The sequence below is a fragment of the Erpetoichthys calabaricus genome, chromosome 16 (assembly GCF_900747795.2).
Source record: "Erpetoichthys calabaricus chromosome 16, fErpCal1.3, whole genome shotgun sequence".
NCBI lineage: Eukaryota > Metazoa > Chordata > Cladistia > Polypteriformes > Polypteridae > Erpetoichthys > Erpetoichthys calabaricus.
The window spans coordinates 53,323,104-53,349,755 of record NC_041409.2 but is presented as its reverse complement, the minus strand read 5'-3'; the positions used below and the strand labels follow the sequence as shown (position 1 = coordinate 53,349,755).

General features: G+C 37.3%; 1 protein-coding gene across 1 annotated transcript in view; it reads right to left on the bottom strand.

Moving 5' to 3' along the window:
* eif2ak4 (eukaryotic translation initiation factor 2 alpha kinase 4) overlaps nucleotides 1–26,652 on the bottom strand; it is a 172,740-nt gene that overhangs the window by 58,346 nt on the left and 87,742 nt on the right. The window contains exons 22-26 of the mRNA XM_028822333.2: nucleotides 25,939–26,014; nucleotides 16,515–16,636; nucleotides 5,357–5,406; nucleotides 3,594–3,762; nucleotides 2,682–2,798 (exon numbers count right to left, since the gene is read on the bottom strand). Of these exons, the coding sequence (XP_028678166.1) occupies nucleotides 2,682–2,798; nucleotides 3,594–3,762; nucleotides 5,357–5,406; nucleotides 16,515–16,636; nucleotides 25,939–26,014 (534 nt within the window). The remainder of the gene's footprint in view (nucleotides 1–2,681; nucleotides 2,799–3,593; nucleotides 3,763–5,356; nucleotides 5,407–16,514; nucleotides 16,637–25,938; nucleotides 26,015–26,652) is intronic.

Here is a 26,652-nt window from a genome sequence, read left to right as displayed (position 1 = left end):
GCTTAATGACAAATGCGTAACATTACTATGCTGTGAACTTACAGTGCGATGTGACCGCTCGCTGTGACCTACATGGGAACCCAAAGCCGTCTGAGGAATAGTCGGTTGGGATATTGAGCAGCTTGTAACAGAGCGTGCCTTTTGTCTTGATGGGTAATATCCCACCTCATAGGCTTCTAGCTGGGGTGGAGCGCGAGTCTCCCGGTGGAGGTGAACTGACTGCTGACTGCGTGCATCTGCGGCAGAACTTGTTTGGCAAGTTGTGCTCACTGTGCATTCAGGAGGGTAACTCGTCTCAGTACATAAAACAGAAGGACTGACCTGACCAGCTACTGAAGGGTTAACATTTCCTGCCGTATTAATCAGGTCAGCTTTATCTGAAGTGTTACTTTGAAGAGCTGGGCTCAGCTCATCAGCGTTTTGCTCTTTATCCATTTGCCTTTGAACTTTATCCTTGTAAAGAAAAATCCGGCTCGAAGGACCATAAAAATGAGAACTGATCTCGGTACAACAGGCTGGTGTAATAGATGCGGGTGAGATAAAGTCCAAACGACCTTAGACACGATCAGATGTCTGGTCACGGGAGGTGTCGCTATTAACTCCACGGTGGTACAACTTTGTTTGTAAACTCCCCTTTCCAATATCGAGGTAAAGATTAATTGCAAGCACAATCTGAAGTCTGAAAGTACTTTAATTCCTGTGGCTGTGGTTTTTCCGCAAGGACGCACAGCATGGCTCAAGTGATAAGAGAAAAGGACAAACTATTCCCACAACGTGCAGCAAGCAAACAAAGGGACGAAAGACGTGCGAAGCATGAACTTTCACCCGGAAATATGTAGGAAAGGCGCCACAAGTGATTTTTAATATTCTGCCATTAGAGGTTCAAATTCAACCTGACAAAGGACTTTCTGACACTTTCCCTCCCAAACTACAGGCAAACAGATTAAGAAATGTCCACCTTAATTGCCGCCTGCAATACCAACGTGTAGAAGGATGCCACATTTAGACATTTTCTGGGGGATTGCACATAATGTGGCCCAATAAATTGCACAGTAAAGTTGCCCTTTTATTTACATGGTTTTGTGTTTTCTCTCCATTTAGCTTTTCTCCCTGCATTACATGCTTTGTTCTGCCACATTTTCTGTTTCATTTGCATCATTTTTGTAAAAAAATAATTTCTTTCCAATAAATGTGACCATCTTTCACAAGTGGCTTTCATTCTAACTGAAATTATATTTATAGAGTATTTTTTATATTTAAATGTTTGCTACATATAAGGGATTGTTGAAGTAACTGAAAAAAAAATCTTCCAACATTCTGAATACAGACAGCATATAAAAGTGTGACACTGACTGAGACCCCATTGTTTAAACCATAACTTTTATAGGAGGCATTATTGTTCTTATTGCTTGATAATTATTAATGTACACAAATATAAATCACAATGTACACACTCATCTCAAATTGTATAGCATACAGTGAATGACAGTGCTAGTGAATGAAGTTGTGTGAATAAAGTTGTGTTTAAAGTGTTTGTATCAGGACAGGGATTCCACAGGACTCAACTCAAACGTCGTGGATAAGGCATTGTGTTACTATCATGTGGGTAACAACTGGCCGTCACCACTGACAAAATTTCTTACGATTTAGAATAAGATTTCAGTAAACACACTGATCAGACACAACATTAAAACCACCTGCCTCATATTGTGTAGGTCCTCCTCATGCTGCCAAAACAGCTGACTCGTCACGGCATGAACTCCAAAAGACCTTTGATGAGGTCCTGTAGCATCTGGCACTAGGACATTAGCAGCAGACCCTTTAAGTCCTGGATTGGAATTTTTTTTTAGCACATCCCACAGATGCTCAACTGGATTGAGATCTGGGGAATTAGGGAGGCCACTGCCATCAGAGAATACTGTTACCATTGAGGGGTGTCCATGGCTTAGAGCATCATCTTGCCTTCAGCCGGCTTGCCTTTTTCACATAGTGCATCCTGCTGCCATCTCTTTCCCAGATAAATGACACATATGCATTTGAACATTCACATTATCTAAAAGAAAATATAATTCATCAGACCAGCCCACCTTCTTCCATTGCTTCATGGTCCAATTCTGAGGTTCACATGCCCACTGTAGATGCTTTCAGCGATGGAAATTGATGGGCACTCTGACCAATCTGCGGCTACGCAGAAAGCCACAATGCACTGTGTGTTCCAACAACTTTTCTGTCATAGTCAGCAATTTGGGCTACAGTACCTTTTCTGTGGGATTGGACCAGATGAGCTACCCATCTCTCCCTAAGCGATTCAATGTCAATTTATCACAGGTTATCCTGCTTTGGTTCACTTTTGTAAGTAAGTAAGTGAACTTTATTGTCATTCATACCATACAACAGTACAACATGGTATGGTATATGGTACCATATACCATACAACAGTACAGTATAAGCATAACAAAACGGACAATTATGGAGAACAATGTATTGACGAGATGGATTACATCTCTCGCTTAATGAAGAGTCATTATGAACTATAGAAATTGCTTTTTTTCAACTCCTTGTATAATTAAAAAAATTAATGCTGTTTTAGAAGTAGAAAATATGCCATGAACATAACTAGATACATTAATTTGCTCTATGAGAAAACCCTTAAGAAACTAGGAAGTAAAAAGAATCCATACCATGGCATCACAAAGAATGGTTGAAGACTGGCCTAGTTTGTCTTCAGGGATTCCACTGTGCAGCATTATAGCTTTAAGCAAGCTAGTGTGGTTCAGGTAAATACTGTAGTTTCTTTCCTGGTAAAACAAGATACATTAGTGAAGTAGACATCGGCTTTGGAAATACTAAAGAAACTACTTAATTTTTATGGTTTGTGAAGATTTAACAAATCAAATTCTATTAAGATGACCCTTAGAACAGTTGCTTTTCTGTGTGCAGGATGTTTCCTCAAATACACAAATTTGATTTTCCTGAAGAGCACTGTGTGTGTGTTTTTTAGACATCTAATCCTCTTTTTAGGCTAGTGATGCCACTCAAGGAATAACAGCAGCACAAAAGTATTTTCTAATTCAAAGGAGTGTCAACTGCCACATTTATTTAAATTTGTAAAACTAGTCAATTACATTTATAAATAGCTCACTACCAGGTTTCAGCATGCTAACCTAGGAGTATTATGTCCTAATCTAAGAGAGACATTATTAGCCTGGAAAATAAGAGAAAAATAATTTAGTGTGGATACATTCAAAATTTGAATGAGCTACTCTTTTTATAAAAATTTGATAAGATAAGGCAATTAAACCATTTACTTAAAAACTATGTTATGGTGTCTTCCTTAATAAAAGGATAAGTATTTGTGCATCTTTCTGTGCCCCCCGCCCCCCCCCCAGTTGATATGTATCTGTCATTTCAATAAATGGTGCATCACTGACATTAACACTGCTTTCACAAATCCCATACCAAATGGCATCTAACAGAGACATGTTCATTGCATGGTGCACTGCAAACATTAATGCCAACATCTATGTTGATTACCTAGAGTTCAACCTGTCTCAGACGGGTAGCACAGCTAGTTAAATTAAATTGTTTACTACCTGTAGTATAGGAAACTCCTGAATGATTTCTGAAATGGTATATATTGTCTCTGCGTCTGGTAGAAGGCTGTTTGTGGTTGATGTAACAATATCAAAGGCACATTCCAGTAGTTCTCTGGGGTGAGAGCGGTCTATCTTTCTTGGACGGAACACTCTCTCTATACAGTATCTGTTGAGGAAAACATTAAAGTTGAATCAAAGCAGAAAAAGATTAAATACAGCCTGTTAAAAATCAGCCACTGCAATAAACTTAAATTTAGTCAAAGTTGGTGCTTATGTGGCAGTATATTCAGCAGAATGGAACATACTTTGTGATGTAATAAACAAATTAAGGATTTTAGTCCTTACTGTCTACAAATATTTGCACACAATAACAAATCAAAAAGAAAAATAACACAAACTTGGAAAGGTTCTCTCATGTGTCTTATTATACAAAGCAAACTTACAAATGACTCCTGCCTATGAAAACTTCAGTATACTGTATATTCACGTATAAGTCGGGTCTTGAAACCCGAAAAATCGATCATAAAATCAGACGCCGACTCATATGCCCATTCAAAAATGTTTTTTTTTGGGTATTACCGTGTGGTCACATAGACACGCCTAAAGCCAGATTGGTAGATCTCAAATAAATTATTATAATTAATACTATGCAGTAACTTAACAAGTTAAACACATAATCCATGTACTAAGCAGTAAATATAATGAGATAATGAGTAATCGGCATGTCCCTGTGATTTATGCTTTAAGTGGCTTTGCGGGCACATATTGGTAGTAAATGCTATGTTTTCACTGTATACTCAGAATTATGTCCACATATGAAAGTAATGAGGTTTTGATATAAAAATCATACTAAAGGCAAATTCTATATGAGAATGATGTTTAAGCTGTAAGTCAATGACCTTTTCAAGAGATAAAGAGCAAGATCAGGTACAAGATTATTTTATAAAAACCAAGAACTTGCAAGAATTTTCTAGTCCCAGGAAGAAAGGAAAATAATAGGTGCTTGCAGTAACTGGCTCATTGATTATAATCTTTGTATAACTTTTAAAGGTGATGGTGATAAAAACAGCAGCTACCATACATGACTGTCTGTATACTAAAGTGGTTAACTTCTCAATGTTGTCTTGTTGGAATTCATCAAACTATCTGCCCTTCTTTTTCCTTTTCTCTACATCAAGTCACCTGGATAGAGCTAAAGAATCAAGAGCTCAGCCAAAGATAAGTGACCTGCCCATGTTCACATTTACATGAGTCGTCTTCTCTCTTATCCAAGAGTTCTTCCATTGCCAGTTTTGAGAAGGCTGTGTATGAAAAGCTTGCAGCAAAGCAATTAGCAGTCTGTGAGACTGAAGGAAAAAATATATATATTTCTGGGAGTTTACATCTTCTGAAACTCCTAATAGACCTGTCTGCTAAGTTCAAGTATTAACCCAATTACATTAAAAATATGTAATGTGTGTTGTACAAACATTACTTTAGACGAACACGTTTCAGAAAAATGTTTCCCTCTCAGACATCAACAGCAGACCCCAGGAATCTGCTGCACGATCGTCATGACAGGTCTGGCCTAAATGACTTAGACCTGAATGTTCAAGGAAACACTATGACCAAAAAAACATTCTCACTATTCTCTGTGTTTCTGCACAACATACTATGATAACTGTACGAATGCCTGAATTCACAAATGTAAAACCTTTTATAAAGCAATATACACTGTAGCTTCCCCAGTGTAAGACTTAAAAGACAAGAGAAGGCAGTACCTCTTGATGTTTGTAATATGATTTCTTGCAACAAATCTTGCAAAAGGGATCTGAAATAAAGACATCAATATTGTATAGGATGAAAACTGCAAAAAATGAAACATAGTGAACAGCAGGGGCCGCCACGAGGAACACAGACAACCAGCTCAATATCAATAACATTAACACTAGAATTACCAAAGCCTACGAAAAAACTTGTAAATCTGGCCCACCTTAAATCCCGTCACACCTCTCCGTCAGTGTCTTTTGTCCTGTAAATGTGCCAATCAAGGCAAGCAGCCTACTATTCCATCCCCCCAGAACATGCACAAAGCTCTCCCAGCTCATGCCTTGAGTATCTGGGAGTGAAGTGCTGGAGTTTTAGAGTGGAAATAATAGATCGTTATTTGGAACACATGCATTTCATGAATTTTCCGTTTCTACAATAATCTGTGTAAACACATTGTTAAAACAAACATTTTTCATATTCTAGTAATAAATGACAAAATGTAGGCATAAACTATATAATGTGTGAAGCCTGAAGACCAAAGATCAAATAAACACTTTCAAAAAGGTTCAAGGATGATACAACAGCTTCCGTGGCGTAGCGGTAAGAATTGCTGACTTGTAATCAAAAGTCCCCCAGTTCGATCCTGACTGCCTCCTGTATTTACCGTTTTCAGTAGTGAGCTGCTCTTATTGTTAATATTACACAGTAAACATATACATTTGGTCTGCATCTGTAACAGCCAGTGTACATTTATAGTACTTGTAAAAGTTAGCGGTTTTTTTTTTTTCTTCACTTTTATTCTTTCAGTCACAATCATGATACATACTACCCCACCCCAGGGGTCTGACGATGTTAGTTTTTATTTGAAACTGGGAATAACTGTAGCTGTTTTATTGAGTGTTCCTGCTCACGCTGAATTAGTATGCACCTTATGGTCCATGATGTCAAAGCTGCACTGACAAAAAAAACAAAACAAAACAGAGACATAGGTATATATGATATTTAGAATTATTCATTTCATGACCTGTATAGTACATTTTGGAAAACATTGTGGCATTGATGCAACATTATTCATATTATTCATATTCATTTGCATAACATCTTGCATTTGTTTAAAGTGACTGCGTGTTTTTTTTTTCCCCCCGATCTTGCCAGTCCCCACATATTGCTGTATGGTGGTGTTTCTTTTTTGTACTCCAGGACACGCAGAGGAAAGAATAGTACAGAGAGGTCAGTTCTGTGCTATATGCAATCATCAAATTCAAATGTTAACAGTTCACACACACGCAAGGACCGTCCTTCCTACATTAACGACATGTGTATCTATTGCAATGTACACACTTCTCTCTATGCTGTGGTTTCTATTACATACCTGAAAGAAAGAGACAAGATACGTGACATTTTGAAGAAATCATATTATAACCTGAATAGTACCAATCAGAAAACATCATCGCACTAATGCAATATTATTTGAAAACGAACAGCGTCAGATCAGCTGTAAATGTATGGTATTTGTAAAAGTTAGCTTTTTTCAGTTTTACGTTGACGCTCTCCCTCGCCCCCCAAACCCCCCTGCCCCTACTGATCTGACTCTAACTAACAGCGCCAGTATAAATTCACACCCGATCTGACTCTGTTCGTTTTCAAATAATATTGCATTAGTGCGACGATGTTTTCTGATTGGTACTATTCAGGTCATAAAATGATTTCTTCAAAATGTCACATATATTTGTCTCTTTCTTTTTTGCCTGGTGCTGCATTGACATCATGCACCAGAAGACGTGAGCTTAGTGCGAGAAGGAGCACGCAGGTGACTGGTTGCTTGTACTATAACAAGCTTGACTTGGCGGCGATCAACACGCATGTACTGTACAAGGCATGCACGGGGTCCACTGAGAAAAGAAGAGTGTTCATGGCTCACCTTGCAGAGGAGCTTCTTCGTCGCTTCTTACAAGAAAAGGCGATGGATAAAACATAGAAGGATGCAACATCGATAAGCTTCTGTTTCAAAACCGCCACTTTCCCAGCCCCTTCATTGTAATAGTAACACAGCACAGGGAGAAGTGTGTACACTGCAACAGGTGCACATGTCGTAAATATAGAAAGGACGGTCCATGGGTGTGTGTGAACTGTTTGAATCTGATGATTGCATATAGCGCGTAACTGGCCTCTCTGTACTATTCTTTTCTCTGCATGTCCTCGAGTCCAAAAGAAACCGCACTGTTCACCAAAATGTGGAGACTGCATGGGCAAGATTGAAAAAAAAAAAAAAACACGGTCACTTATTACAAGCGCAAGAAGGCATGTGAAAGAATATGAATAATGTTGCATCCATGCCGCAATGTACTATACAGGTCATAAAATGAATAATTCCAAATATCATATACTAGCAAAATACCCGCGCTTCGCAGCGGCGAAGTACTGCCTTAAAATTGTTATTAAGAAGAAAAGTAAACATTTTTAAACTGAGGGAAAATATACAAATAATTATTTGTTAAGGATCTGTTTGTATACCACGTTGTCAGTTCGGCCCTCCGGTTGTAATATGACCAAGCTGTGCGCTGAGCTTACTCTTGAGCATGCAACGTATAGTTGGCCATGTGAAAAGCAATCTTGCCTCAAATCAATGCCAACCTTTTGTAGGGTCTGTCCCTGAGACTTATTAATTGCCATTGTGAAGCAGAGCCTTACTGGAAATTTGAGGCGTTTGAATTGAAATCAAGACATCAAAAATTGAAATTGAGATCAGAGGGTATAACGGGGATGCGAGGAATAAAAACTCTCTCCCCTGAGCCACTGCCAGTAAAAATAGATGCCTCAATTAGGTTCTTTTGCAGAGATGTGACCTGAAGTCTCGTGCCGTTACAAAGTTTCTGTGGCTGTACGCAAATCCACAATCGGCTTTTTTGAGCCAAACATGTTGTTTTCATATGAGCCGCTTTTTATATGTATATGTTATACTGTTTATGTGTGTGTGTGTATGTATATATATGTATATGTATATGTATATGTATACTGTTTACGTGTGTGTGTGTGTATGTATATATATATATATATATATATGTATATGTATATGTATACTGTTTATGTGTGTATGTATATATATGTATATGTATATGTATACTGTTTATGTGTGTATGTATATATATGTATATGTATACTGTTTATGTGTGTATGGATATGATATGATATGATATGAGATATATATTATATATATAGCTGTACCCGGCCACACGTTGTTGTGGCTCAGTCTGGTTAAATGGAAAAGAAAGAAAACAGAAAGCGCACGTTTCTAATATGCTTAATTTCACAATGCTTGTGGGTATACAATATTTTTTGTTGTTCCATTGTCTGTGCAGAATGTTACACTGAATAATATTGTTAAGTTCATAGACGTCTTTGTTTTTGGCCGCAAGAATAGCTCGTTCACTCAGCCAATCGTGATTCTTATAATTGGTTTGAATATTGGGAAATACTTTTTCAACCAATTCTTCTTTTGACATCACTAAATTGCAGAAGTTATGAGGCAATGAAATTCGTCCTGAGGTCAGATCAACCGGCACCTTTCCGTTCCCAATTTCCAGATTTCTCCAACCCCGTTATTGACAGTTTGCATTATTTGACTATAAATGCCTTTTTGCTGAAGCGTTAGCTTAGGAATATTTGATTGCACATACGACAAAAGATCACCCGTGTTGTAATTTTGTCCACGACGCAATTCTACATTGTACGAAGCAGCAGCAGATCGATTCGGTGATGGCATTCCCAATTGATTGAGAACTTTGTTCGCGATTTCTAAGCACAAATCTTCAATCATTATCAACGCTTAGTTGTAGATGTCTGCTGTGACATCCATGTTAATATTTGAATTTTACTTGCGTATTCGACGGAAAATATCTTCAGCTATGTGCGATTTATATTTCTCCCATAACTGCATTGGAGAATGAGAGCAGGCGGTCAATATGATTGCAAACAACGCAGGAATTTGATTTGGATGTGACGTGTTGCACGCGTCATTAATGTATACATTCCAGTATCGGTGGTTCTCCAATAAATTCAGAGCTTGACATTTACTTCGGAAAGTGGCATGTGTAACGCCGTTGACAATTCTCAATTGCTGGAAAGACGTTGGACCGGGCACATTTACCAACAGCATGTGAACAAAGAAGCATTCATCTTGATTGGGATGCACAGTGTACAGTCTGCTTATCGTAGTTTCTTTGAATATGCCAGGTTGTCCGTTGACTCGCTCTCCTTGTTTGCGTTGTTCAAATGATTTTCTACTCGCATTCCATGTGTAATACGTAGGCACTTCCGAATACAGCAGTGTTTTCGCAAACGCGTCATTTTGACATAACGTAAAGAAAGCAGTTAACATTGTAGCCGGTGGATTCAGGGCTATTTGTTGCACATTTGCAGCTGTGAAATAAACGCGTTGTCCATTTTCTAAATGTACTGCTAAGTGAACAACATCTGGACTTCGTTCATGTATGGGAAATGAAAGAATTCGCCATACAGCTTCATTGCTGCTTATGTATCTTCCAGCCTAATACTGTGCGATTTAATCGATATGTATGACCGCATTCCTATCATTTCTTTCTGGTTGCACGCCAAAAACTGCCATGTCGCTGCCTTTATTCACGTACTTACAAATGTATTTGATCGAAACATTGAAATAGAATCGTAAAATATTTAGTATGGCGTGTGTTGCCTTTACGTCCAACAGATGGCGCTGTGATTTTTTAAAAAAGCATGTTTTTACCTGTCACAGGTGTGACATCTATATAATATGTATATAAAAACACGCGCGTATTCGAATGCAACGTTGTGTCAAAATTTCAAAGCAATCGGTGAAGAACTTTCGGAGATTTAAGGTTTTGAACAAACGAATATCATGGTGGATTTTACTATCTTGTGTAGGGCAGGGTCAGTCTGTGGATCAGGAATTTCCACACGGATGACTTGATCGATGAGAGCTGGTTTAATCCTATCCTTTAGCCACAATAGAATGTGTGCATGGGGAATACCTCGCTTTTGCCACTCTATGGTGTACATGTAGCAATTTGTACAGCCGAAAATGTTACTCTTCGTGAGCAAGTCTATCATTTACCGAATCTTGAGATGAAATACACGACTGATAAGGTCGTGGCGATCGTGAGGTTTTTGACGTGGAAGGAGAATTTCAGTGATGTCAGGCCATTTAGGATTGCAAGTAAATGTGATGAATAAGTCAGGGTGGCCATAATGACGTACGTATGTCATTGTGTCTCGTGTACGGTCGTGCATATAGCGAGATCCTCCAGTGAAGGAAGATGGTAATATCACAGCTTGACCAAGTTCTATTAAATCAGTGTTGTTTTTGTCAATAGCATCTTTTAAGTGAACGTAATTAGGCCAGGAAGCTTACGTAAAAGAGTGACAGAGACTTTACCACCGTTACAGCACAAACCAGGAGACTCGCATTTCCACTTCTGAGCTTGACAATAGTCACAGTGAACATCCATGGATCCAATGTGTACTGTTTTGTCAGACTCATAATGTATGTTTGGGTCGTATGATCTGCTTCTCACAAATGAAGGCACCGTGGCTGATGTTAGCTGGCCAACCATAAGCGTTACCTGGTAGGTAACCACCCACTCACTGCACTCCCTTACGGGAATCGAACCTCGGCGGTAGAGGCGAAGCCCCTAACATTGCGCCACGGCGTGTGGTTCATTTATTTGACAGCATGTAGATCGGGGTAATTACATTCACGGCATTTGTAGTCTGAATCACAATCTGATTGTATGGGTGGTTACCTACCAGGTAACGCTTATGGTTGGCCAGCAAGTCAGCTAACATCAGCCACGGTGCCTTCAGTTGTGAGAAGCAGATCACAGAATGGTTGAAAATAGTTTACTGTCAAATAATGCAAAGAGTACGCGACACGTGTTTTGCCCTAATTCTTGGCTCATTAGGCGTACACACTCACTGACTCGCTTACGGGAATCGAACCTCGGACGTCAGTGCTAGAGGGGCTTCGCAGCGGTGAAGTATTGTTTTTTTTTTTTTGTTTTTTTTTTAATATTTTTATTTTATTAATTTTCATTGTAATCATTCCATACAAACAGATCAATTTATAACCCAACAAATTTGAAAACAAATCAAACCCCACCCCTGAGAAGGAGAGCTTAGCTAAAGGAAAATTTCTTTAAGCTTTTTAATAAGGCAACATTAGACAAAAGAAGGGGAGAAGTAAATATCAATATAAATAAGAGATGGAGAAGGGAGTTAAATGCAATAATAGTTATTTCTCTTATTCTGAAATAATGTTGATTAAATCCTGCCATGTTTTGAAAAAATTTTGTACAGATCCTCTAACTGAAAATTTGATTTTTTCCAATTTCAAATAATATAAAACATCGGTTTCCCACTGACTTATAAGAGGAGAATTAGGATTCTTCCAATTTAACAAAATAAGTCTGTGTGCCAAGAGTGTAGTGAATGCAATCACCGTTTGCTTGTCCTTCTCCAATTCCAGTCCATCTGGAAGGACACCAAACACAGCTGTTAGTGGGTTAGGAGGGATTGTGATACTAAGGCTGTCTGAGAGGCACTTAAAAATTTTTGTCCAAAATGATGTTAGTTTGGTGCAGGCCCAGAACATGTGACCCAGTGAGGCAGGAGCTTGGTTGCAGCGCTCGCAGGTTGGATCCTGGCCTGGAAACATTTTGGACAGTTTTAAGCGAGACAGATGAGCTCGATATATAATTTTTAGTTGAATAATTCTATGCTTTGCGCATATAGAACTCGAGTGAATTCTCTGCTTTGCTACCTTCCACTCCTTTTCTGATATATTGATTAAGAGATCTTCTTCCCAATGTCCTCTTGGGTCTTTGAAAGGTAGGGACTCTAATAAGATTTTATATATTGCGGAAATAGTGTTTGTTTCCTCGGAATTGAGCAGTATTTTTTCCAGCATTGTGGAGGGTGCAAGGTGGGGGAAATCGGGCAATTTCTGTTTAACAAAATTTCTAATTTGAAGATAGTAAAAGAAATGTGTAGCTGGGAGGTTAAATTTTGAACATAATTGTTCAAAAGATGTAAATATGTTGTCTATATAAAGATCTCTGAGCATTTTAATCCCAAAACTTTTCCAGGTATTAAAAACTGGATATACTTGCGAAGGTTGAAAGAGGTGGTTCCCTTGCAGAGGTGCCACTGATAAAAGATTTTCCATCTTAAAATGCTTCCTAATTTGGTTCCATATTCTGAGTGAGTAAAGCACAATTGGGTTATTAGTATATTTGCGATAACTTTCATTTATTGGAGAGCAGAGCAGGGAATATAAAGAAGTACTACAGGATTTTACTTCTATTGCAGACCAAGCCTGTGTATGTGCATTTATTTGTGTCCAGGTTTTTATGGCTTGTATGTTTGCTGCCCAGTAATAAAACTGAAAATTAGGTAAAGCCATGCCACCTTCTGCCTGAGGTCTTTGTAGGGTCGCTCTTCAGATACGTGGGTGTTTTGAGTTCCAAATGAATGAGGTTATTATTGAATCTAACTGTTTAAAAAACGATTTATTGATATATATTGAAATGTTTTGAAATAAAAAGAGAAGTTTAGGAAGGATATTCATCTTAACAGTGTTAATTCTTCCGGCTAGAGTGAGATGAAGGGTTGACCATCTATGCAAGTCTTGCTTAATTTTTTCCATACAGACGCCAAAATTTTGTTGATAAAGAGCTTTATGTTTACTTGTGATATTTACCCCTAGGTATTTAAACTGATCTGCTATGTTAAAAGGTAGGGTGTCTAATTTAATATTATATGCTTGTGAGTTCACTGGAAAGAGTATACTTTTATTCAGATTAATTCTAAGACCAGATATCTTTTGAAATTCTGTTAGTGCTGTTAAAACAGCAGGGACAGTGTTTTCTGGGTCCGATATATATAAGACCATATCATCTGCATATAGAGAAATTTTCTGTTCCAGTCCTTCTCTGACAATCCCCTTTATCTGATAAGAATTTCGGCAGTGAACCGCCAGTGGTTCAATAGCGATTGCAAACAACAGTGGCGACAAGGGACATCCTTGTCTGGTACAACGTTCTAGTTTAAAGTAGTCTGAGCAAATTTTATTAATACAAACTGAAGCTTCTGGACTGGTATACAGTAGTTTGATCCAAGCACAAATATTCGGGCCAAACCCAAATTTCTCCAATGCAGTGAAAAGGTAATTCCATTCGATCATGTCAAATGCCTTTTCTGCGTCTAATGATAGTAATATCTCTGGGGTGTTTGATTTTGCTGGTGAATATATAACATTAAACAAGCGTCGGAGATTTGAAGATAGATGTCGGCCTTTAATAAATCCAGTTTGATCTTGTGATATTACCGAGGGCAGCACTTTCTCCATCCTTCTAGCTAGGATTTTTGAGAGTATCTTAACATCATTATTCAGGAGTGAAATTGGTCTATATGATGCACATTGTAACAAGTCCTTATTTTGTTTAGGAAAGACGGTAATTAATGCTTGTCGAAATGTTTGAGGTAGTATTTGGTGGTCTTTAGCTTCTGTAAATGTTACCAATAAGAGGGGAGCTAGCTGAGTGGAGAATTTCTTATAAAATTCTACGGGGTAACCATCAGGGCCTGATGATTTCCCGCTTTGTAGTGACTTTATAGCGTCTAGTAATTCTGTTAGCGTTAGAGGTTTATTCAGTTCCTCAGCACTTAAAGCATCTATTTGTGGTATCTGTGAAGTATCCAGAAATGCATTAGATTGTGTGTTGTCTTCTTTGGGCTCAGTGGAATATAAAGACTTATAGTAATCTCTAAGTATTGGTTTTAAATTTTAATTAAGAAGAAAAGAAAACCTTTTTAAATTGAGGGAAAATATACTAATAACAATTTGTTAAGGATCTGTTTTTTTGTGAAGCCGCTGTTTTATAAACGAACGCTATATAAGGCCGTCCTTTCTCCTTCACAGTCAGTTCACATGATTACGTGGGAGGTGTGATGACGCGATACGCAACCCCGCCTCCCACGGCCAGCGAGCTACAGTCCATTATAGTATATGGACAAAAAATAGGTTCCAGTTATGACCATTACGCGTAGAATTTCGAAATGAAACCTGCCTAACTTTTGTAAGTAAGCTGTAAGGAATGAGCCTGCCAAATTTCAGCCTTCCACCTACACGGGAAGTTGGAGAATTAGTGATGAGTGAGTGAGTGAGTGAGTCAGTCAGTCAGTGAGTGAGTGAGTCAGTGAGGGCTTTGCCTTTTATTAGTATAGATACCTATGACTGTATTTTGTCAGTGCGGCTTTGAGATTATGGACCATAAGGTGCATACTAATTCAACGTGAGCAGGAACACTCAATAAAACTGGATAAAAAAATTCAAATGACGGTGAGATACGAAGAAGGCAGATTCACCAGTGTTTGTGTGTCAGCTTTTATCCCTCCAGATCAGAGAATTTCTAGTTCCATTGTTTCAAAACACCACTCACATCTACAGTAATTCCCAGTTTCAGATAAAAAGTAACCGCATCAGATCTTTTGGGCATTGGGGTGCTTGTTGTATCGTGATCGTGACCGAGAGAATAAAAGTGAAAAAAAAAACGCTAAAATTTACAAGTCCTATAAATTTACACCGGCTGTTACAGACACAAATCAAATGTATGTTTTTATTGTATAATATTAACAATAAGAGCAGCTCACTACTGAAAACAGTAAATTTGTGGGGTAGATGGTTTCGAACTCACGACCTTAGGTTTAGAAGTCAGCAGTTCTAACCACTGCACCACAGAAGCTGTCGTATTGTACTTGCACCTTTTGTGAAAGTGTTTATTTGATATTTGGCCATCAGCCTTCACACACTATGCAGTTCATGTCTACATTTTGTTAGTTATTGCTAAAACGTGAAAAAACGTTTCTGTTTTAATGATGTGTTTACATAGATTGTAGACACAAAACACACATCAAATTATTTCCCATTACAATTCTGGGAAGCTCACTCCCAGATAAATCAATCAAGGCAGGAACTGGGAGAACTTTCTGCCTGTTCTGAGGCAGTGGGGGGATGGTATAGCAGGCTGCTTGCTGCATGGGCTTATCAACACATTTAGAAGACAAAAGAGGCTGACGGAGAGGTGCGAAGGGATTTAGGGTGGGCCAGATTTATGAGTTTTTTTTGTTGGCTCTGGTAATTCTAGTGTTAATGGAGGGACAGGGGTTATTATCCTGCTGTTGACAGAACATCGATTGCAAAACAGAGTTTTTGTACTATGGTTCATTTGCATTAGGTATATCAGGCAACAGTTCATTCAATTACATGTTTACTTTCTAAACCAATTGATTCAAATACTGGGCACTGGTGGCACAGTGGTTTATAGAACGAAGTTCATTGTTGGCCCAGTCATTATCTGTGTGGAGCTTCCACATTTTCCACGTTTCTAAATGGATTTTGCTCCACATCCCAAAGACATGTGGTAGGTTACCTTGGTAAGTCATAATTCATCTAATGACCATTCCCTGGTGTTAATGAACAAAAGTTTGGCCATTAATTCTGACCAATTTATGAAAGGTAACTTGTCTCACATAAGTAGAAAAGAGGATAATCTGAGAGAATTTTTTGTCACATTTAGCAGTGCTTCTCAGCTTTTATAAGAAGCTGGGAAATGTATTTGCCCAAAACAAGGCTCAGAGTCAAAATCACTAGCAAATTAAAGAAAAAAAAAATACTGTTGGTTTCTTTCTTTTTGGCATTAGAGACTCAAATATGTTTAGATATTTTAGTAAACATTGGTTTATTTTATTTTTGGAACTAACTGCTTTACTGTTTGTTAAATAAATGTACCGTTTATTTCAAAACTTATGACTTCATAAGCTGTATTCGAGGCCTCAAAATCTATATAAAACTATATTTGAGTAAGAGGTCTACACTTGGTGACACACAACAACATAATGTGGCAAGTTGTTTAATGCAGTTGATGTTATTGAATTTTGTTTGTGAAGGTTTTACATCAAACTATTCGAGAATTTTTTTTCCATTTGAATTATTGGTTTTGGGCATATAACTACATTACACTATCTTACAATAAGGCACCTGGCTAACATACTTAATATAACCTCCTGAATCTAAATCCAAAACTTTGCAGAGCAATTTTATTTACATGAACTTACCCTGAGATCATAAGGCAGATTCACCAACATTCCACTATGATCCATAAAACAAGCAATGTCATTTCCCTCATAGAGCTTTTTGTTTTTTGGCATTAAAAGAGGTGTCTGAAGCCTCACTGCTCCTGAAAAAAAAATTTAATTAAATTAAACCACAGACAGAGCTGTCTGTCATAGCTGGACTTTATGAAATGCAAAGATAATTTGATAACCATACAAAGCAAAACAGTTTACAGTTATGCTAATCACTTTTCATAGTAATTAGCTGTAATTAGTGTAACTGAATCTTATTTGTAAACCCTCAGTGTGCGTGATACGTACATAAGAAAGTTACACCTCCCCACCGCAATTCTGTTGCTTCTTGCTGCATCTTACCATAATGCCACAAAGTGATTGTGGTCTTAGTTTTTAAATAGTTTTTTTATGGACCTTGCAGTTCTGAATACAACTACCAGATGGCCAATTACTTCCTTTTAGCCTAGTTTTTGAAGTGTTTTTTCTCTCTTTAAACTATATGAGTATATTTCTGCCACTCAAACATTTTTAATTGCATTATATTGACAAAAGCTCTGCATAATTCTGGTGACACTGAGCAAATGTGTACTTTGCCGATACTCATTTCAACATGTCTGAGTACCATAGGCCATTTTTGTGAGCCCATCTATTGCATATGCAAACTCTTGCAGTGGCACTTCAATGCAGCCATTTCTGATAACTGTTCATGTCAGGAAAAATCACTTTTCGTGAAAATAGAAACTTTTGGCACATGACTGATTTGTCAGTTTATGAAATAGCAAAATAGTCCAGTGATACTCTTGAGGTGATTTTTAAAGTCTTAAACCATTACATCTTACATCAGTGTGTTACATGCTTTTAGAATACTTAATTCCTTTATTGTAGCTGGTATTTCAGTGTTTCTATTAAATTTCTAGAAATAGGAATGCTGAGTTGCAAATGGAGATTTCATCTCTTGAAACTTCCCTCTTTCTTCGTCAATACCAAGAACTTTTAAGAATTATTTTTTTTTTGTATGGACATCAGTAGCACAGATTTTGAAATACATTCATTTGTGATAAAGTACTCCTTATACTATTCAAAATTTTTGATCATGAACTAAAGCATTTTATGTTCACTTGTCAACTATATTATACATTTTAACAATTAAAACCTTTCCCATGCCAGTACCTTTCAGGCCATACAAGTTTTCCTGGCTTTACCAACATGTTCCCAATTAGACTAATAAACAGTTGAACTTTACCAGTGAAACAGGAAATCTGTTTTTCTTTACAGAGGCTTTTTAGATGGGTGGATGGATAGATAGATGGATATATTTGAGCTGCTGATTGTCGTTAAGTGTGTGATTAACAATTTAAAAATTTCTGCGATTATATTGTTTAACGCAACCCCTAAATGCACTAATTTAATCTGGTCAACTTGACCACACTTCACACTTAATGAAGCAGTATCAAATGTGAATTCAAATCTGTTAAGAGTAGTAGTGGGTTGCCTCCGCTTGGTCGTGTCCTGTGTTATTTCTTGATAATGAATTTCATTCACACACATTAGTAGAGTTGCTACCCATCCCTTATAATACATAATCGTTCCATACTGGAACATAAAATGCTGCATACAGTATTGAATAAATAAGTGACATGATTTGTCCCACATTTTTGTACACATCGTTTATATTTCACTAACTCTTCAAAGTACAGAGAGTACAGTGACTGGTCAAACTTCTTGAAGTCTCTAGAACAGTGTTTCCTAAACTCGGTCCTAGGGACCCCCTGTGGCTGCAGGTTTTTGTTCCAACCAGATTCTTAATCACTGACACCTGATAGCATTGATCTCATTTAATTAGCTGGTATTTTTTTTCTCTTATTCTACATTCAGAATAGCACAGCAGTGTGATTTTTACATTTATAAGACATTTAAAAATATTTCTGCTTTTTCTATAGATTTAAATGCTTAACTCTCTTTTGTTGATTTCATTATATTTTTCCCTTTCTCTGTGCAGTTTTATCCCTTTGTTGTATCTTATTAACAACAATTAAAAACTAGCAGAGCAGACATGCAGGCAAACAACACTGAATAATCAAATGCTGCTACTTTAGCGTTAGACCCACTGATTAGTAAATAATGGATTAATTAAACAATTAGAACGTCTTGAAAAGTAGATAAAAATCAAGATGAAAATATTGTTAAAAAGAAAAAAATACATTCCTATATAACTGCTTGGTACATTTTAATATATACTAGGGGGCTTCGCCCCCTGCTCACTTCGCTCGCCAACCCCCGTGTTTGGTTTTCCAGATGCACACTTTTAAGATTTTTTTTTTCTTTGAATTGTTGCTATTTCATTAGTTTCACTTTTATTTCAGAACTTTGGTAAAAACAATATTTGGAATCTTTCGAGTCCCAACATGCTGAATCTTTTAAATGAGGTCCATGATACATGTGTTTAATGACTTTGTACCATAATTCAGGATAGGTTTCTCTGTTTGGAATTTCAGTACAGACAAAGCGGTCTACATCATCAGCAATTAATAATCGTTTTTGCAAAGTAACCAATAAATGCATGTGAGGTAAACCCCATTTTTGAAATTCTCTGACTTAAACTTCAAAGCCTTACAATATTTACATACTTCAGACATATCACCTATGTCCATGTATTCGATCTCTATTCGCCTTTTCGTTATTTCTCCGAGTAATAATTTCTCTTTGTTTGCACTAATGTGATGTTTACTTTCTTTATTTTGACACTTTCGTTTTTTTCTGCTTTCATATTCTGTATCTTGCTCAGAGTCTTTTGAATTCCACTGTTTTCATTATCTATAACCTGCTCTGCATGTGTTTGGCCCCCTTGTTTTTTAATCTCTTTATGACGTTTTACCTTGTTTTCTACTCTTTGTCTTCTATTTCTGACCTCGATTTGTCCTGCTATTTTTTCAATTACACCTTATCCGTGATGATTATTTTAACTTTTTTCGAGTAATAATTTCCTTTTGTTTGTGCTAATGCGATCTTTACTACCTTTTTTTGATACTGTAGCGACCTCCGTGTCCAGCTCGAAAAGTGAAGTAGTAAAAAAAAAAAAAAAAAAAAAAAGACAGACAGACGTAGTAAAGTCTCACAAAAGTTTTACTTGAACAATCAAGAAAAAGAACGCCGACTTCGTAACCCCAAACACAACCTTCTAGCACCCTCTCCAACCCCCTATTTCTGTCCCAGAACCCCTTACCGCATCAATCAATACCCCGCTGTCAGTCTTCTGTGCTGTATTACGCCCTCCCTCAATCGAACCTAACAGTCACTCCAAAAAAAAAAGGCTTCAACCTGGAAGGGACATTACAATACTTTCGAATTTTACTGCTTTCATATTCTTTACCTTTCTCTGCATGTGTATAGTGCCAACGTTTTTGAACGTCTTTATGAAGTTCTACTTTGTCTTTTACTCTTTGTCTTTTAATTCTGAGCCTGATTGGACATGCTTTTCTTCTCAATTCCACTTGTTCCGGGCTGATTATTACTTTCCTTATTTTCTGAATTTGCACCTAGATTATTCTTTTTCTTTTTTGCATTTTTTTCTCTGCAACGCTTTTGAGTCTCTTTTCTTCGTGCTGCTCTTTCTTCTTCACTTAGTCGTCAACATTTTATCTATAATGTATTGTCCTTATACACTTTATATGTGCGGAGAGCCCTGGATCTGTGTGTGCTCAAAGCCTTGACACGACCAAGTGTTTTGCTGCCCATGGTCTTATTTGATATTGGTTGTAAGTAAGGCGAGTCTTGCAAGAATCCCATGTTCTACGTCCCCACGAGACGGTCCTGGGTCAATCTCTTGGCACAAAGTCTCATGTTTAAGGTCTCCACGAGACGCACCATGGCCAATCTCTTTCGTCTCATGGGTCTTTTAAGTGTCTTCCGTGATCTTCACGTGAAGCATCATGTCTTGTCTCCCTAGTCTATCTCTCCCAGGATTTTTTTTATAATAAAGAGATATATTTTTTTTTTTTAACCAAACTTAGTTTTCTAATTTCCATATTGTTCCCAAAATACAGAACATGGGAAATAACACATCACTTAATTAGCCCAGGAGTCCAATTAAAAACAAAAGCTGGTTGGAACAAAAACCTGCAGCCACACAGGGTCCCCAGGACCGAGTTTGGGAAACACTGCTCTAGAAGATTAGTCACAATCACTTTTAATTAACATTTAGCTAATTTTTCCTTTCACTAGACACTCAAGTGTTCATCCCATATCTCAAAAACAAGCAGGCTTTCTTAATTGGTGAGTGAGTAAATCCTGTGGAAGGCTGGCACAGTTTGGATGCTCCTCACTTTTACCCAGTGCTGTGGTAATAGGCTATAATTCCCCACAGCCATAACATTTGAATTTGCAGTTTCATTGTGTGTGCAGATGAATTAATCATTTACACGAGCAAATTCAAAATGCAAAGAAATCATTAAATGACAATAAAGCTTTTCTCAGTCTGCACAGTACTAAACAAAAGCATCATCTTCACTTAGAGGACTGTATACACAATCTCCACCTTTAGCCTGTTTACAGATGACTTGGCCACAGGTATAAGGCTCCATAAGCCAGAGAAGCTGGCACTCCCTAACCAAACATTACTGTGAGGACAGTGGAAAACTGAAAGAATAGTGAAAAGGACAAAAATAAACGAATCAAAGAGAATGCTCTCCTCTGCTGATGATTTCTATTCTTGATATCAACTATGGACACTAATTTGTTTTTAAGATTTATTTATTTTTATTTTATTAATTTTATTGTAATCATTCATACAAATCTATCAATTTTTACAAAAAATAGGATTGAAAAACAAGTCAACCCCCACCCCTGAGAGAGACAGCACGGCCAACGGGGTAAAACTTAAGGCTTGTAAACATACCTAAATTGATGAGTTTAATAGGCCAGTAGAGATGAATGGAGAGGAAAAAGAAATGCGGAGATAATTACTTCCTCGGTGCTTTAAGAGCTTATTCTAAAATTTTATTGATTATATCCTACCAGGTTTTTAAAAAATTCTGTACAGATCCTATAACTGAATATTTGATTTTTTCCAATTTCAAATACTATAAAACATCAGTTACCCACTGACTTAAAACAGGAGAGTTAGGATTCTTCCAGTTTAGCAAAATAAGTCTACGTGCCAAAAGTGTAGTGGATGCAATCACAGTTGTCCTTCTCTAATTTAAGCCCATCTGGAAGAACACTAAACACAGCTGTTAATGGATTAGGAGGTATTGTGACACCAAGGCTGTCTGAAAGGCATTTAAAAATTCTGGTCCAAAATGATGTTAATTTGGTGCAGGCCCAAAACATGTGACCCAGTGAGGCTGGGACTTGATTGCAGCGTTGGCAGGTTGGATCTTGCCCTGGAAACATTTTGGACAGTTTTAGGCGAGACAGATGTGCTCAATATATAATTTTGAGTTGAATAATTGCATGCCTTGAGCATATGGAACTTAAGTGAATTCTCTGCATTGCTACTTTCCACTCCCTTTCTGATATATTGAGTGATATATCTTTTTCCCATTGTCCTCTTGGATCTTTGAAAGGGAGGGACTGTAAAATAATTTTATATATTGCAGAGATGGTGTCTAACTCCTTGAAATTGAGCAATATTTTTTCCAGCATGGACGAGGATGCAAGATTAGGAAAATCAGGCATGCTCTGTTTAACAAATTTCCTAATTTGAAGATAGTGAAAGAAATGTGTAGCTGTAAAGTTAAATTTGGAATGTAATTGTTCATAGGATGCAGATGTTGTCTATATAAAGATCTCTGAGCAATTTAATCCCAAATGTTTTCCAGATATTAAAAACTGCATATGTTTGCGAGGGTTGAAAGAGGTGGTTCTCTTGCAGAGGTGCCACAAATAAAAGATTCTCCATCTTAAAACGCTTTCTACATTGGTTCCATATTCTGAGTGAGTGAAGCACAATTGGGTTATTAGTATATTGCCGATACCTTGCATTTATTGGGGCACAAAGCAGGGAATATAAAGAAGTACTGCAGGATTTTACTTCTATTGCGGACCAGGCCTGTGTATGTTCATCTATATGTGTCCAGGTTTTTATAGCTTGTATGTTTGCTGCCCAGTAATAAAACTGAAAGTTAGGTAGAGCCATGTCACCTTCTGCCTTAGGTCTTTGTAGGGTCGCTCTTTGGATACATGGATGTTTTGAGTTCCAAATAAATTAGGTTATTTTTTAATCTAATTGCTTAAAAAATGATTTATTGATGTATATTGGAATGTTTAGAAATAAAAAAAGAAGCTTAGGAAGAATATTCATCTTAACAATGTTAATTCTTCCAGCTAGAGTGAGATGAAGGGTTGACCATCTATGCAAGTCTTGCTTAATTTTTTCCATACAGACGGCGAAATTTTGTTGATAAACAGCTTTATGTTTACTTGTGATGTTTACCCCTTGGTATTTAAACTGATCTGCAATAATAAAAGGAAAGGTGTCCAATATGATATTTTATGCTTGAGAATTCACTGGAAAGAGTACATTTTTATTCAGATTAATTCTGAGACCAGAGATTTTTTGAAATTCTGTAAGTGCCGTTAAGACTGCAGGCACAGATTTTTGTGGGTCTGATATATACAGTACCATATCATCTGCATATAGAGAAATTTTCTGTTCCAGTCCTTCTCTGATAATCCCATTTATCTGATCAGCATTTCAACAGTGAACCGCCAGTGGTTCAATGGCGATTGCAAATAGCAGTGGTGACAAGGGGCATCCTTGTTTGGTTCTAGTTTAAAGTAGTCTGAACAAATGTTGTTAATACAAACTGAAGCTTCTGGATTGGTATACAGTAGTTTGATCCATGCACAAATGTTCGGGCCAAACCCAAATTTCTCTAATGTAGTGAAAAGGTATTTCCATTCAATCATGTCAAATGCTTTTTCTGCATCCAATGATAATAATATTTCTGGGGTGTTTGACTTTGTTGGTGAGTATATTACATTAAACAGGCGTCGGAGATTGGAGGATAAGTGTCAACCCTTGATAAATACAGTTTGATCTTGTGATATTACCAAAGGCAGCACTTTCTCCATCCTTCTAGCTATGATTTTTGAGAGTATCTTAACATCATTAGTCAGAAGTGAAATTGGTCTGTATGATGCACATTGTAAAAGTCCTTATTTTGTTTAGGAAAGACGGTGATTAATGCTTGGCGAAAAGTTTGCGGTAGAATTTGATTGTCTCTAGCTTCTGTAAACGTTGCTAATAGGAGGGGAGCTGGCTGAGCGGAGAATTTCTTATAAAATTTTGCAGGGTAGCCATCAGGGCCTGCTGCTTTCCCGCCTTGAAGTGACTTTATAGCATCTAGTAATTCTGATAGCGCCAGAGGTTTATCCAGTTCCTCCGCACTAAAAGAATCTATTTGTGGTAACTGTAATGTATCCAAAAGTGCATTGTCTTCTTTAAACTCAGTAGAATATAAGGATTTATAGTAGTCTCTAAATGTGTGCATTATATTTTTATGGTCAATGATTTCGTCTCCGTTCATGTTGGTGATTACTGGGATTGCATTGCGAAATTCTTGCTTGTGATTTTGTTGAGATAAAAGCTTATTAGCTTTCTCTTCCTGTTCACTGTAATGATGTCTGGATTATAAATTAGTTGTTCAGTTTCTGTAGTTGTCAAGAGGTTAAGTTCTGAATGCAGAGCCTGCCTTTTCCTATGTAGAGCCTCACTTGGAAGCCTGGCATGTTCTTCATCTATTCAGTAATTTTGCTTTTTAGTTCTGATACTTTCTTGGTTTCTAATTTATTCCTGTGGGAAAGATATGAAATAATCTGTCCTCTTAAGGCCTTTAGGGTTTCCCAGAGTATTCCTGCAGAAACCTCTGAGGAAGTATTTGTCTCTAGGAAGAAACTGATTTCTTTGGATATAAATTCTGTACAGTTCTCGTCTGCTAATAGAAGCGGGTTAAGACGCCATCTACGAGATGAGTGTGTGGGGCATAGTGACTTTAGCTCCAAGATCAGGGGTGCATGGTCGGAAATAACAATAGCATCGTACTTGCAAGATTTAATCGTAGGCAAGAAATTATTATCTATAAAGAAATAATCTGTTCTTGAGTAGCAATGATGTACTGGTGAGTAGAAAGAATATGTTCTTGAGTTTTGGTTTAGAAACCTCCAGGGGTCTGATAAGTTATGGTCAGTTACAAACTGTGTAATTATCTTTGCAGTGTTAGATGTCATCCCCCCTGTGACAGGAGTCCTATCTAAGAGTGGATTTAAAACACAATTAAAGTCCCCGGCCATTATAATTTTATGAGTGTTCACAATGGGAATGGATGCAAATACGTTTTGTATGAATTCCTTATCATCGACATTGGGTGCATAAACATTTATCAAAATCATTTTACAGTTAAATAAGTTGCCCATGACCATCACATATCTCCCTTCCCGATCAGATACTACATCTGATGCTACAAATGAGACTGTTTTATGTTTGAGAATTCCCACACCTCTAGTTTTCTTTGTATCGCTAGAATGGAACATTTGGCCAGCCCAGTCCTTTTGCAGATGGAACTGATCCTTGTTTAGTAAGTGGGTCTCCTGTAAAAATACTATTTTATCGTTTAAACCTGTTAGGTGAGAGAGTACTTTCTTTCTCTTTAATTCGTGATTCAGGCCTTTAACATTCCAGCTCATAAAGTTAACTGTCCCATCATGGAGATATTGATTCTGAGTTTTTGATGTCACTTTATAGTCTTAACTGGAAGTAAGACAGCGTTAACCTTAATTTCCTATTTCCCCATGAGTTATTGCCATGCAGCCTATTGTTACGTTGGTAGTTATAATTATAAGAGAATGCTCTCCTCTGCTGATGATTTCTATTCTTGATATCAACTGTGGACACTAATTTGTTTTTAAGATTTAAAGGCAAAATGCCTGTATTACATTCAATAGCAGTACATTAATTAAGTGGAAGACTATGATGCAACAGGCTTTACATTTTTTGTAGAAATATTAAAGTGATGTATGTTCTGTACTTTGTGTCCTACTATGACCTGAGCCATAATGTGATAATTCTGTTTTTTGATGTTAACAAGTACAGTTAGTTTCTGTCTAATAATAAGGGTCAAGACATTTCATCACAGGCATTTAACTGATCAAACAAGTTCCCACTGGTCCACCAAGTGGATAATTTCAATCTAGCCCACCACAGTTTAGGATTTGTGTGTACCGAGTGTCTGGTGTATGGAAGGAATGAGATCATCACACAGCATCCTAGCACACAGCATGCCCATGTGGCCACTTCTCAATAGCGCTCATTTCCACTCTATCATGATGATGGGGTTCAAAGTAAAAAATTGCCTGGTTTAATAATTGATGAGACATTTATTTCAAAGAAATATAATCACATATAACTACTCACCATGTTTTTTAAAGACCCAGCGTACAACTTCATATACATGTTGATGTAATCTGGCACTGCTGGCTGAGAAATTTCCCTGTTCAAGAGAAAAAATGGAACAGGTAGGATGAATAAATCAGATATACTTAAATATAAGACAACAGAAATCTTTATGGTAACTCGGAGGTAAAGTAACTGTTGTTTGAGCAATTTACAGAAGAAACTACAATAAATATTTCTAGACTGTATTTTGAGAAGGTATTACTTGTATTAATCTGCATGTATTCTGTAGAGAATCATTCAATGTGACGGCACACAGACTGCAAACATTTGTCATTTAAATCAAATTTTAAAGCTTTATAGGAAAATATTATCATTATTACATATTACCTGGAGAAATGTTGATAATTTAAACTTCTAGCTCCACAGTGTAAAACTTACCAGTTATTGATCTTCAAAACTATATATTGTATGTACAACTCCCAAGTATTCTTCACCGTGCTTCAGCATGGATCACACAAGGCATGCTCCCCATTATATTTTCCATTAGAAAACATGATTACATTAGGAGTAGAATGTGCCTTGTCTGTGGCCGGGGGAAGAAAATACCAGAGTTGTCCATCACACCTTCTTAACGTGCAATGGTGGCTAGGCTACAATGGGCAAGAATGAGAAAATGGCCTGGAATGGGTGGTCCGAGGGCTATCAGAGAGCATTTGGAGGGAAAGACTCCTC